Below are 15,332 nucleotides of genomic sequence, written 5' to 3'. Positions count from 1 at the left end.
CCCTATGGTGCTTATGGAGTTTTTCAGGTCCAAAAACCTGAATGTTCCAACCTTGGGATGTCACAGACTCTGAGAGATACCTGGTCAAATGACATGTTTAATTGATTTCTGGGTGAAAACAACACAACCTCTACTGGAAACAAACTACAGTAGTACCAGCTCAGTTGAAACCATTAGAAGAATTGTTATGTTGTTTGAGTTAAAAATAGAAAGTAACTATAACCTATTAAGTTATAACTGAGAAACATTTTAATGAGGAAATAAGTTTGCATGATTCTTTAAAATCAATGAATTTACGTTTTCAGTGCAGATAAAAAATTCTAGGTTAAAACAATCATAAAAAAGCTGAATTAAAGTGTTTTTCCCCACTCGTCACATGTCTTTTAAACGTCCAAGGAAATATATTAAAGAGAGAAAAAAAGGAGGAAGAAGAGCAAAATGTGTCTCTTTTAAATAAGTTTGCTTATTTTTCTTGTATTTTCATGACCTGAATACTCATCCTCAACTCACTTCATTAACAGAAGAATTGCTGTATCATAATTCATATAACGGAATTTGAATAATCACGGATTAACCATCCTTCAAACCTTTATCCAGAGCTACTGTTTTTGTTGGATTACACAAAGTATATTACATAAGGGCCACCAATAAATATTTTTTATTTTATTTCTTTTTATTGATTTTCATTGCCCCCTCTCACACTTAAAGCCCAATAAAGATCTGAGAAACACAGCACAACACAGACTGATTCCTTGTTATAAATTGCAGTGATCAAATTTTTTGTTTATTGTTTTTTACTCCATCATCAATGCCCAGTCCAGCTTGGGGCATTGAGCTTGAGTGATGGTAAGCTCATGCTTTAGTAATGCCCTGCTCATAAATATTATCAATCATTCTAATCTCTTAAATTAAGCAAATTTGCTTATTGATAGTGGAAATATAAACTGCAGATTATATGCACTTGAGTATTCCACCAGCAGAGGGCCCTGTCTGCTAAGTATTAAACAGGTTTCCTTGGTTATTGTTCACTTGTATTACAGTGTGTAGAGATGTATGAGTCTGTTGTTCAGTGACAATATGCCTTTAATAGAGGACGGAATCTCAATAGACTAAATAACATTAAGACATAAACACTAAATCGTAAATTTGTATATATTTGAATCACTGTCCTCTGTATGTTTTTTGAAGCTGGAGACTGGACGTCCCTAACGATTTGAATCTGCCCCAATAATCAAACAAGAACACTGCTAAACCTTCTTCTACAATTAGGGAAAGAATCCCTTTATTCCACTTTAGCCTCCAACCTCACATCCACTCAAAACCACTGAGCATGCATTTCACTTTCTGTTGAAAAGACTAAAGTAAAAAGTCTTCCAGTTAAAACTCAAACACACATTTTGTCATTTTGAATTAGACAATGAAATGAACTGATATAAGCCAAAATTGTAAGTCATTGCAATTCAATAATTCAGTGAATCTTATGTAATTACTCCAGCTAATCAGTTGCAAATGTAATTAATCCAGGGTCCTGTAGAAAAAAAGAAACAGCACAAACCAGCGTGAATTTGATGCTAGTTTAATCTGATTTATGTTGGTCTGCCACTGGTTAAACTGGTCACCTAGCATTGTCATGCTAGTTGACCATCATACCAGCATCCAAAACAAAACATATGCTGGTCTGTCCTTTTTTCATGGAAAAGTGAATTTTCCTCACTTTTTTGAAATTCATGCTTCAGAGAGTTTGAAGTGGTACAGAAACATTGTTAAACTATCAAAACACACCATCCACTTCACAGTCCCTACAGTTCATATATGAAATCTTACTAGAAAAAACAACAAATACCAACATGACTGGTCACCAGCAAAACCAGTCTGTATTTTGTTTTGGATGCTTTTATGCTGACCAGCAGCAATGGAATTACGCTGGTTACCAGCAAAACTAGTGTATGTTGTTTTGGATGTTGGTGTGCTGGTAAACCAGTACGACCATGCTGGGTGACCAGCTAAATCAGCACCAGAGTAAATATAAAACAAAATACAAAAATGTAGGATATGGGATATGAATGTTTTTTGAACATTCATATTTTCTCATCTAAACTATATAAGGAATGGCCTGTTATACTGCATTGCATATTAGATATCTGTATATTCCCAATTTCCACATTCTGCTCTGGCCTCTTTTTGCACTGAAGGGCTGCACGGTGCCCTTCCTTGCTGGTATGGACTTTCTGTATCAGGACCAGGAAGAAAAACTACGCATAATGGTGGCTTACTGATGGCTAACAGGCTCATGGCCTGACCAGTCTTTCCTGCAAAAGGTCAGACAGTTTACTGGTTTCCATGATAACCAAGCATGAGCTCACCTTAAATCAACTGTTTGAAGAAGGAGACCAACTGATTAAATGAGCGGAATCAGCTGTGTTTCTGCTTGATTAAAATGAAAACCTCATCGGCCCTCTGTGGATAAGATTGTTGAGTTGTGCCACAGAGCATATTTGATTTTGGCTGTCACACCAACACCGGTAATGCAACTCTGTGGTCTCACAGTATGTGATCTCACACAAGACATTATCTTCTAAATATGTGTTGAGTATCAGGAACCAAGCCTCTACTTTGGTGTGTGGCACTGTTGGCTCAGCCCAGCAGCCTACAGCCTAAAACATCACAGAACACGTTCAGCATTTGAATGATAAAAGGCTGACTACTCTTCTCTGTGTAAATTTGAAAGCCATTACTACTGTGGATTTCTGTGGCAAAATGATGGGCAGTACGCTGTAATGCATTAAGAAATCGAACCGTGCTCAGAATTGCAGAGTGCTAGTATGCGATGACTACGTGTCAGTGCCGATGAGTGAACCTTTATTAAAAACATAAGTTTTGAATTTTGGATGCTACAGTGGCCTTTAGCCAGAAGCACTTGTTCAGTGGTGAGCAGAACTGTTAGCATGCTAAGCTAATGCCAAAAAGCTCTCCTCCCCTTGTTGGCAGCACCTTTAAACATTCAACAATTGTTGTTAGATTGATGGTCTGAAATTGATAAAATAACGTGTTGAAAATTGTGCAATGCTTTAATTTATTTGCCGACTGAGCTTATTTGATTTTGAGGTAAACTTAGAACCAATCAGCGTATAGCTACGCCATTAAGACATCCCACCATGAACTATGTTGAGGGAACATTGCTGAGCTATATCGAATTGTGTTTATTTGGAAATGTCACTGTAAGGGTTACACCATTCAGTACAGTGGAAAAGAGGCCGCTGATGCATATGCAACCTGCATCTTAACAGACTAAAAATAGCGTAGCAGTGCTTGGAGTGGTAGTTGAGTGCTAAGACATTGTAATTTGCTGCTTGCAGGTATATCACACATCCTGCTGTCCTTCAAATGTACTGGTTATTATAAAGCTGTATTTAAAATCTTTGCATTTACAACAAGTACAGTGTGTTTTTATGACTAACTCATTCATAATATCAGGATTTAGGTACTGAGATGCATTTAGTTTTTGAAACATTTGCATCCAGTTACATGAAGCCTAAATTATTAATAAACATGTCTAACCAGATATTTTCTGTGAATCATAGTGCTGCACAGTATATTGGTTATTAGTTCCTGTATAGTTATATACAATATAATATTATATATGTGTGTATATATGTGTGTATATGTATATATATATATATATATATATATATATATATATATATATATATATATGTGTGTGTGTGTGTGTGTGTGTGTGTGTGTGTGTGTATATTGGTTATTAGTTCCTGTATAGTTATATACAATATAATATTATATATGTGTGTATATATGTGTGTATATGTATATATATATATATATATATATATATATATATATATATATATATATATATATATGTGTGTGTGTGTGTGTGTGTATGTTTCTGTGGGTGTTTTGATGACCTGAGGCATTCCAATGATTCCACAAACTTAAATAACATTTGGTTAATAATTTTGGTCATATTAACACAGGCCAGTCCTTACCTATATCACATGAAGCATTCTCCAATGCTTTTTTATAATGTTTTAAGCTATGTCACAATCACAAGTAGCAACCTTATCACAAATATATATTACAGACAAGCAGTACTGATACAATCCTATAATAAAGGTTCACATGCAAAAACTAAATATTTTAAACAAACACTAAATGACCTGACCTGTGCAGGTTGTTTCCCCATATGGAAAAAAACATACATTTTAAATATATTTTCTTATTATAAAACATAAACTTGTGTATGAACTACATTCTATTTTAGAATGCCTTTATTTGTATTTGTTATTAATTTTTGTTCAGTTGTATGTAATACAACAAATTCACTTCAAAAGGTATCCCAAACAGTAAAGTGCATTAGACAGTATTTTGGCTATTTTCATACATTTTTAAACGTATTTGATAATTACTTTTAAATACATTTATTTTTGTATGATACATTTTGATGTGTACCATTTCGTTATACATTTAGTTAATATGTCAATATATTCTGAAATACATTTTAGTGTTTGGAATGCATTTTGTTGTGGATTGCAATGTGTTTGAATAATTTGGTAAGGGACTTTTATTGGATTTTGATGCATCAGCACACTTTCAGCAAGACACGTTCTGCCAGTGTGTCCATTGGTCACCTGAAATGACTCAGCAGGTGGAGCCCCCTGCCTGCAGTGCAGCTGTATGTGGGTGGGAGGCTCCAAGGTCCTGCGTGGGTGGAGAACGGCAACAGTCCAGAGCACGTAAGATAAATAAGTTGCAGCTTTGAAACTACCTTGCCACCACTGTATGATATGAAGATACAATAAATCCTTAGTACCTTGCCTAAGGTTTGTAAGTAGCATACACATACTCGACCATGGTGTTGGGTGGTTCTATAAGTGTGACTTCTAAATAAGATATATTGACATATATTTTTAAAACTAAATAGTGAGGTATGAATCAATGGGTGATAAAACATTAACCAGCAGTGGGGTGCTTGGAAGTGTTAGAGCCACACTGATCTGTCCAGGAGCAACATCACTCATCTTGCCCTATATATATCACCACTTTCCAGTCCTAACGGCGGTTTGGTAAGTCTGTATGTCCTATTTTGGTCTCCAAAATGCCTCTGACTACTGGTTAGCCTTACAGCACCCTGACCAACATATGAAATGTTAACCTTTCACATGAGACATTAAATATGTCTGAATTATGCATCTTGAAGTTCCATATCTAAATAGCTATTTCAACAAATATGCAAAACAAACTTTCTGGGTTAAAATACAGTCTTCCATGAGAAGAAGCTTAAACTCTGGTGCCTTGATGTTTGAGCCAGTATTATCTGTTAAATAGCTAAAATAATAATCAATTCAAATTTAATATTCTTCATGTGGTATCATAGTTTTTTGTCAAATCATTTATGCTTATCTTTTGAAAATCTTCAAACTTCTTTTATCAAAAGTTTCTAACTGTATAAATATTACAAGGTGATTTCACAGCCATGAATCACATTGCAGAAAGCATGTGTGCTTCTACCACTCTGTTTAAGCCCCTTGACCCTGAGCGACAGCGAAGTGAGAAATTGCACGTTGCAAATGCAAACATCATTGTAGTTCTGTTTTATGTGCGTGTGTTTAGAGGAGTGAGGAAGGTTGTCACATGGATACAACTTTCAGACTTTTGCAACTTCTAACATAGCTTCCAAAAAAGCTACAAACCATCTTATGAAAATGTGTATGCTCTTATTTTGAAAATCTCTTTTGTTTGCATTTACAAAACTTATGTAACATTAGGACCTTTTGCTCTATTAACTTGGCTTTTTAAGGCTTGGACAAAATAGGATAAACTTTAAGTGGGTAAGTTATGATGTCAGAACTTACAATATTACATTAACTTTTTTTAGTTTATATGATTCAGTTCCTCACAGAATTAGCATAATACTAGGTCATCTTAGAATTGGCAGAAATATGATTTTTCTACAGCTGTTTAGCAAATAGTGACTGCCAAACAACTGAAAGAAAACTTTTTTAAATGATCTATTGATATTTGAAGTTCACTTGTGCATACAAAGAGGCAAAGATAGAAGCAAACCTAGAATACAATGTATTACTACTGACCAGTCTTTAAAATCAGAAACCGAGCAGTGACTTTCCAAATTCATCGGCCTTACTGTTTGAGGACTTTGTACTTTTTCATGAGAAATTGTTTCATTATTTGGTTAGACATGGCAAAGTGAGTTGATTTTAGAACTGCTCTAAGCACAGCTTTGCTAAAAGTGGCAAATCTTCTCTGGTGATATTTAGAGCTATATAATACACTGTTTCAGGCGAAAAGTATGTGGACATTTGACCACCATAACACCCACTATGACCTTGAACATCCAATTAATATGGAATTGACTGCAGTCAAAGCATTTGTGAGGTCATGCAGTGATGTTGGTTCACAATTGTTGTTCCAGTTGATCCTAAAGGTGTTCAGCAGGGATGAATTTTCAATTCAAACCATGTTTTCTTTGCTCTTGCTCTGTGTACAGTTATGCTGAAACAAAGAAAGGGCCTTCCCCAAACTGTTGCCACAAAGTTGGAAACACATAATATTCTCAAAATGTCTTTGCATGCTGTGTCTTTGTAGGCATTAACATATACACCTCACTAGAACTAAGGGGCCAAGCCCAAACTCTGAAAAACAGCTCTAGACCATCATCCCGCCTCCACCAAACGTTACTGTTGGCACTATGCATTCTGGAAAGGAAACATTCTCCTTGCAACCAAACTCAGATTTATTCACCAGACTACCAGAGTCAAGTGGTATAGTGCTTTTCACCACTCCAGCAGACCCTTGGCATTGCATATAGTGTTCTTCGGCTTGTGTGGAGCTGCTCGTCCATGGAAATCCACTCCATGAAGCTCCCAAAACACAGCTTTTGTACTGATGTTGCTTCCAGGGGAAGTTTAGTAGAGAGTGATGCAACAAAAGATATTTTATGCATCAGCAATTTTTATGCTTAAGCCTCACTGTGAGTTTGTGTGGTCTACCACTGTATGGCTGTTGTTGCCCCTAGAGGCTTCACAATAACATCACTTACAGTTGATCAGGGCAGGTTTATTAGGGCAGAAATTTATCAAACTGACTTGTGGCAAAGGTAGCATCCCATTTCAGTGTGACAAATTTAATGGTGTACAACAGGGTTCTATACTTGGTCCCCTTTCTTTTATATCATGTTAGGTTCCTTCTTTCACTATAAAGGCAAATGTAATCTTGCACCACACTGCACTGCATATATATATATATATATATATATATATATATATATATATACTCCCTCTCAGGTGTGGAAACAAATCCAATTGGGGATAATATAAAGATAGAGATTTTCAACTAAAATAAACAAATAGATGAATAATGATGTTGAGAGGCAGTTCAATACCATAGGGAAAATGATGGGATATTTCCTTAGTTTTGGAGGTCCAGATCCAAAAAGATCCAAAAAGTCACAAAAATTCAGGAAATTGTTTTCTGAAATCCATCCATGAAAATCCATAAAAAGATGTTTTCTAGGAAAAAATGTTATGGCTGTTCTTTAACTACACAGCAGAACACAGACGTTCGCCAAAATTGATATGAACTTCATCAAGAACTGTGAATATACACTGCCATTCAAAAGTTTAAAATGACTATTGTTGTTAAAAGCTTGTGTTTTATAACACCAAGATGTACTACTTTAACAATAGTGTGATTATCTATTTTTACATTATTCTTTAATTATCAGTACATTCTTTTACTTTTTCTTAATTACTCATTAAGTATTTTTTCTTCTGAATTTTTTTTTGTTTCCTAGCTTCTGACTAATTATTTTATACCTGTGACATTGCACAAATTGTACAAAATATGTATGTATGTATTTGGTGTGCTATAATTTAAAAACAGTTATACACTTTTGTACAGTGAACAGTGGTGTATACTGAATGCAATACATAATGGATGTAAGATAATGGATTAGGTTTTATTCTATTCACAGGTCATGAAGCTCCATCCTTCACTGCTGATACTCTTGTGTGTCTTTGGACTGCTGGTAAGGCAGACAGTGAACTCATTGATAAAATAAGTGTCTGTGTGTGTGTGTATATATATATATATATATATATATATATACATACACATACACCAGTGCTTGTGTGAATCTTGACCCCCTCAAAAAAAACTAAAAAAAAAGAATTGCATGCTGTAATGTTTAGGAGTGATGAGGAGGCAGACGCATGTGCAGAGATAAGTGAGATTTATTCAGGGCAAATCCAGATTTGGGGTTTGAACAGTACATGGTCAGGTAGCTAACATAGAGATTGGGGTACAGACATGATAAACAACACAGAATAAACAAACAATCCAAGACAAAGACCAAACACTTCAAACAATACTAACACCTCAAACAAAGACCAGCAACAAACCAGGACAAATACAACAGGGATAATGAGGGACAGGTGGATAACAAGAAGTAACAATCAGGGGCCGGGGCTGGAAACAAAGACAAAGGGGCAGGACCGGAAAGAAACAAAACAAACATACGTGGACAGGACTGGGAGGGGCCAATGACACATGCAATATATATATATATATATATATATATATATATATATATATATATATATAAAACATAAAACTAGAATATAACATAAAATAACATAAAACTAGAAATCTAGTTTACATAATTGTATATATATATATATATATATATATATATATATATATATATATATATATATGTATATATATATATATATATATATATACAATTATGTAAACTAGATTTCTAGTTTTATGTTATATTATTATTTTGATTAAATTACAGATTTCCATTTACAAAAATAGTCTATAATTTACCCAGTGCTGGCAGTCAAATAAACCAAGTGTATTGGAGAAATACATTTCATAAGCCCTGAGCTTAATATGTAGTACTGAGCGGTGCCCCCTTTGGCCTAAACTCACAAATTCATGTGCCTCCTCTGGCCCCTGGAATCTACAAGATGCTGGAAACACGCAGAAATGACTGTGTTATGCCAAGGGTGTCCAATCTTACTCATTATGCCAGAAGTTTCATTCCAATAAAGATGGAGTGCACCTGATGCCACTTGTTTAACAAGTTGATCTCAGTCTTTAAACAACTAATATGTGTGGGTTCTGGGAACTGTGCAGACCACTGAAGCAAAGAAAACTCACTGTCAAGTTCCTGGAAACATTTCATCATAAAATGTACCTTATGCTGTGATGCATTCTCATGTTGGAATTGCTCATCTGCGTGTGGATAGGGGATGAACTTGCTCAGCAATGATATTCAGGTATGTTGTTTCGTTTAGATGTTCTTCTTTTTTTTCTCTTTTTTTTAAACCCCGGGCCACACCACCACTCCCCCTACTGGGGACCCAGAATTCAAATTTTTTCATCATATGTATATATATATACACAGACATATAACAGTCATAGATACACATTAATACATGTACCTAATAAGTTAAAAAGAGTTGCAATTTTGCACACTGTAACAATGCGTAATTTTGCTATTTTTGATTCTCTATTTATTTATTTATTTGTAACAAATGAGACTTATTTTGGTGTTCCTTTAATAAGGATGTGGAAGAGAGGACAGCTGTTGTTAATTCTCAATATAATGTGTAAAGTATGACCAGGCTTCTTTGTATGCTTTTGTGTTATTTTTCAATCTTGCAGTCATTTGTTTTAGATTACAGTGATCTGTAAGGAGGTTGAGCCAGTGATTTATGGAGATTCGGGTTTCCGATTAAGTGGAATAATTTTTATGTTCTGGGATGTTCTTCAATGGGTATCAAGAGCCTTAATGCCAGGGTAACTTTCCAACGTCATCACACTGTCACCAGCAGCCCGTACTGTTGACACTGAACAGGATAACTTCACAAATTCATTTCACGTACACCAAATTCTGATCTTTTCATGAGGCAAAAGAAACCTAGACTGGTCCAACCACGCAATTTTTTCCACTTCTCAATGTTTCAGTTTAACACTCCTGTGCCTTCTAGTTGCATTTACTTGTTATTTAGTGACAACAATGTTGAATTCAGATGTGACTTGCCTGGTTGTGGTCGACCTGCTTAGTTGCACAATTTTCACTTTTCTCCTCTTATCCACTGGATGTTTCCATGTACAAGATTTTTGGTCACTGGTATGTTCACCATTCCTGATAAACTGTGTGTTGTGCAAAAGAACCCAGCCTACAGCTATTTTGGATGAAGCTAGAATGAATGAAGTCATGTTCAAAGCCACAAATTTTACTCATTTTTACCAACTTTAAAATTTGGAGTAGATGCTGCCTCATATGGCTATTCTCAAGAAATGTTTGGTTCAGTGGTTGAATGAATCAAAAAGTGTAAGCTAAGGTTCGCATAAAAACACCCATCTCTTTCCATAGAGAAAATAGACGTGTTTTAAAAGCATCAAAGCACAAGGAAACAAGTATCACTTTAATTAAAATTTTATACGTAAATTTACCAGTCTTACACTTTAAAATAGTTTATGTTGACCAGCAAGCTCTTGCGGAACTGGTTAGCCTAACAATAGCTCAGCCTGAACATGCTACTCGGCTTATCTGCCATCCCAAAACTCACATCTTTCACATAGAATTGATAAGTGAATCTGGTGGGAAGAAAAGAGATAAAAGGAAATGTGACTAAAAGATTTTAGTATTTTAATATATTCAATAATAATCTGTAGAACGTGAGTCTCATTCAGCAAATACTTAATTATTATCCCCTCTTCTGCCTCAAGGGTGAGGTCTGTCCAGTGTCTCCTGAGGGCAATGCCACTGTCAGCTCTACTTCTCCTCATGGCTCTAGTCCACCACATCAGGTTAAGGAGGAATGTGATGCCTTAAACTTGGAAAGTCAGCGAGCAGTTGCTGGTGCTGTAGCTAAACTGGGACTGAAGCTTCTGGAGAACCTGCAGCCTGGATCTGAGCAACCAAATGTTGTCCTGTCTCCACTCAGCATTTCTCTTGCTCTTGCACAGTTGGCTTTAGGTATGACCAATGAATGGTGCATATGAGTTCATAATTTTAATATCTGTGTAGTAACATAGCTTTTTTTAAAAAAAAAAAAAATACAGGTGCTGTGAACAAGACAGAGGAGCACCTACTAGGAGCTTTGCATGCAAACCTGTTACCTGACTATTATAAAACCTTAAGCTGCCTCCAAGAACAACTAATTTCCAAGGCCATAAAAGTAGCCTCTCGTATCTACCTCAAACCAGGTGAATATAAGTGTGGTAAACAGCCACAGCGCTGAATACATATTGTTTCATTAACAGGAACTGATACCCCATTGATTGTGTACTTGAACAGATTTTGTCCTGAAGAAGGACTTTGTAGAAAAATCCCTTCAGCTATTCAAGTCAGCACCTACTCCACTCACTTCTGTAGAGGAGGTCAATCAGTGGATTGAGGCGGCCACCAATGGTCAAATAAACAACTTTTTGTCCAGTCTTCCACCCAGCGTAGTCTTGATGCTGATAAATGCTGTTCATTTTAAAGGTAAGCCACTTGACTGGTGTCAGATATCTAGCAGAGACCTCACAAATAAATACATACTAGATAACTGATAGAATAGTAACTGATGCTGTTATGAATTTAACCAAATATGTGAAACAACTGGCTAATCAAGACAGTGTGCTAAAAATCCACAATTTACATGATTTCAATTTTATAGTCCTTCTAAGTCCTTGTCTTTTCAAAAAGGCTGCAAAAGTCCTAGAGGCAACATGAGTTTTTGATTTTATTGGTTTAATGTCCTCTAATCTATGGAGAGTAAACATACTGGTCGAAGTGTTTGGTAGAAGTGAGCCCTTATGTCTTGCCCTTAGGGGAGTGGACATCTCGCTTTGACTCACGCTTTACTGCCAAGGATCTCTTCTACATTGACAAACAAACTGCTGTTAAAGTGGACATGATGACGGGATCAAAATATCCACTCAGCATGTTTGTGGATGTAGAGCAAGGCACAAAGGTAGTTTTGCTTTATTTTATTAATCTCAAGCTCTGTGACTTCATTCCTCTTCCTGTTCAATGAGCACTGTCTATCAAAAGCATCTGATCTGTTGACAAACCTGTGTTCAAAGCCTTTGCATCTTGCATGTATTTTTGCATGTTCATTGCATCTGATGGATTATGCTGCACTTTCATCTCCTGTAAAGGTTGCACGCTTCCCCTTCCAAGGAAATACAAGCTTTCTGGTGGTCATGCCCACACCATCACAGAATCTGTCAAGAGCAACGGCTAATCTCAACATCACAGACCTGTATGAACGTCTTCCAAGTGAGACAACCATGCTTGTCAAACTGCCAAAGATCAAACTTGAATATAAACAGGATTTGCAACCAGCACTCAAAAAGATGGGTAAGAAACTATATCTAAAGCCTCAAGGAGCTTTTCCTCTGATACATTTTTGAATTTTTAAGCTAGTATTTCTTTGAAAAACAGGCTTCATGCTCTTGTGAAACTTCAAAAAGCTTCTTCACACTCACATATTTCATTTTGTAATAATTCTTTATTTTTAAGGGAAGCTGACCAACAAACAATATGTGTTTCTCCATGCAATCTGATATTCAATCTGTCGTTGCCCTTCTTGCTCAGGTCTGGGGTCTCTGTTCTCTGGGCCAGACCTGTCTGGCATTGCAGTGGGCCCATTAGTACTTTCTGGTGTGCAGCATGCCTCCAGTATAGAGCTGAATGAGGAGGGTGCAGAGGCCTCAGCGACTACTTCTGTTATACTGGTGCGCTCAGTCCCCACTTTCGCAGTCAACATGCCCTTCATCTTTGTCATCGTGGATGACGTCTCCCACATGCCTCTCTTCCTTGGTGTAGTCACCAACCCAAATCCTGGTGCAACTATTGAGCTAAGTGACGACCCAGAGATCATGGAGCCATCAAGCAGCAATATACCAACTGATGCACCACAAAGTGATGACCCTTACTGGGATAACATGCTCCATGATGCGTCGGATGAATGTGAGGAGACAGAGCGAGTCCTCACATATTAGAAAGTGGGGGAACATGGCCTAAGAGCAGCACAGAGAAGCATGGACCTGTCCATCATACACTGTGCCTACACCTGACATGCATATGGTAAAGTCAGTTGTAAAGGATTCCACAAGGCTTGGAGTTAAAAAATAACTACATATTCAAGCCTTCTGATGACTTTATGCTAGTGCAGTTTTATACAATGGACATTCTATGGACAAGAACACACCAGCATTGCAGAGATTACCCTGTACATCAAAGTTTTCATTTTGACACAGTACTTTTTTTTCTGTCAACCTGAATTGCACCACCTGAGGTGGTCAGCATTTTTTCTCCCTTAGAATGGTCAGAAGGTATGCTAAATTGTGGCAATTAAAATGTAATGTTTAAATAAATGTGTGGAACATGTTATTTTGTGGAATTAGTGCATTTATAACTATCTGATATAACTAACTGACTATAACTATATCTGATATGTTAAGGGGATTACTGGCAAAATGATCAAATATCCAACAATTATTAAATTAACGTAATGTTATGCAGGAGTTCGTGGAAGCTGAGGCAGGAATATGAGTGATATGATAATGACATTAGATCTCACACAACCTTGTTACAGCATCGCATTACAAATCCAAAGCCACATATCAGAGAAGGGAAGCCCGCTGCTGTCCAGGCTTGAGGAGTAATACACCTTCTAATAATGCAGAATGACTCACCAGCAACGTTCACTGCTCGAAAAGAAAAGCTGCAGGACAACCTTTCATCTGCGCAAACTCAAAAAGTTTTCTCTCAAAGACCACCAATCCATGAATGAATTCAAGTGATAGCACAGCAAGGGCAGGCATAGAAAGCAGAAGATTGTTTTTAGCTACACTCTCAGTTAGCCCTGTTTTCTCTTGAACCACTCTGAACTGAAGGAGCAGTTATTGTTCAGAGTGAATGATGTTGAAATCTGTACTGAACATGCATTGAGTCTTTTTTAACTGCTCATTTGGTTAGACAAACACCTCAGGGCTGTCCCACGCTCACTAAACTCACCAGTCTACTAGGAGAAATAGGTCACCTACTGGCATTTACACAACAGGTACAGAAAGATATTTGGAATGTATCAGACAGCACTACCACTGTCATACGTAATAAACATGCAACAATGTTGTACAAAGAAAAAAAAAAAAAAAAAAAAAAATATATATATATATATATATATATATATATATATAATAGTTGTTATACTGAATTATTGATAATGTCATGCACTGCTCCATGGGGACATCTGGTCCTGCCAAGCCCCACCACTCCCTAATGTAGTGCACCACTGTTCTGCAGTTTTCTGATTATTCAAACGGTCGAGAAAGGTCTAGAAATTCGATTAAGAAATCTGATAAAGAGAGCTGAATTTTAGATCAGTAATCAGATTTCTCAGTGCATGTAAACTCACTCAGATTTCTTTCAAATTTCTCCGTCTGCACATATACGAAGCAGACCACAGTGTTGGAAATAAGCAAGCAGCGTTTACATCCCGTCTTCTTCTGCAAAGCAGAAGTCTGATTACAGCCTCACTCATGTAGACCCGGAGCTTCACATTATCTGATTTTATGCAGTTATCAGATTATTAAGTGCATGTAAACACACTCACTTAAATAATCAATTAAAAGTTAGGAATGTTTCATTTTTTTATAGTTGCCTTCTAATTGAGTACAGACAACATGAGCATGAATTGGCTTGTAAATGTAAAACCATGAGCAATAGTAGTAAAAATAAAACTCCCACTTTACCTATCTAAATAGATTTTTTTATTTCTTCTATTCATTTATATTAAAACATCACACTTCATTATGAACCGGTAAACAGTAAACATGCACTAAGTTTACCTTTGATATCCAATAAGCGGGGCAGCACGGTGGCCTGGGTTCGATTCCCCGGCTGGGTGACCGGGGTCCTCTTTGTCCCCTTGTCTGCGTGGGTTTCCACCGGGTTCTCCAGTTTCCTCCCACAGTCCAAAGACATGCAGTCAGGCAATTGGACATGCTAAATTGTCTGTCTGTCTGCCCTGTGATGGACTGGCAACCTGTCCAGGGTGTATCCTGCCTTCAGCCAATGACTGCTGGGATACCCCCCTGTGACCCTGAGGGAGAAGTGGCTTAGAAAATGGATGGATGGATGGATGTCCAATAAATGACTGATATGTTTCATCATATTTCTCTCCTCTTCATGTAAACTGGACAGTTGATGTAAACTGGACAGTCCTAATCTTGTGTAAAGCTTATGTAATCATTTCCCTAAACAATCACTAGGCTTCATTAAT

At 36.7% G+C, this 15,332-nt stretch overlaps 1 protein-coding gene across 2 annotated transcripts; it reads left to right on the top strand.

Annotated features, from left to right (window-relative positions):
* Positions 1-4,979: 4,979 nt before the first annotated feature.
* serpinf2a (serpin peptidase inhibitor, clade F (alpha-2 antiplasmin, pigment epithelium derived factor), member 2a) lies at positions 4,980-13,438 on the top strand. Of its 2 annotated transcripts, none has more exons than XM_017704405.2 (8): positions 4,980-5,081; positions 8,009-8,062; positions 10,783-11,032; positions 11,119-11,262; positions 11,354-11,542; positions 11,872-12,014; positions 12,202-12,403; positions 12,641-13,438. In XM_017704405.2, the coding sequence occupies exons 2-8, from the start codon at positions 8,012-8,014 to the stop codon at positions 13,045-13,047; spliced, it is 1,386 nt and encodes a 461-aa protein (XP_017559894.1). In that variant the 5' UTR covers positions 4,980-5,081; positions 8,009-8,011; the 3' UTR covers positions 13,048-13,438. The 2 variants fall into 2 exon arrangements, with proteins under 2 accessions (XP_017559894.1, XP_017559895.1); XM_017704406.2 differs by lacking the exon at positions 4,980-5,081 and adding an exon at positions 5,795-5,846.
* Positions 13,439-15,332: the final 1,894 nt, after the last annotated feature.

This window comes from Pygocentrus nattereri, chromosome 16 (genome assembly GCF_015220715.1).
Source record: "Pygocentrus nattereri isolate fPygNat1 chromosome 16, fPygNat1.pri, whole genome shotgun sequence".
NCBI classification, from domain to species: Eukaryota; Metazoa; Chordata; class Actinopteri; order Characiformes; family Serrasalmidae; genus Pygocentrus; species Pygocentrus nattereri.
The sequence above is the reverse complement of the archived record's forward strand: the minus strand, read 5'-3'. Positions and strand labels throughout refer to the sequence as shown.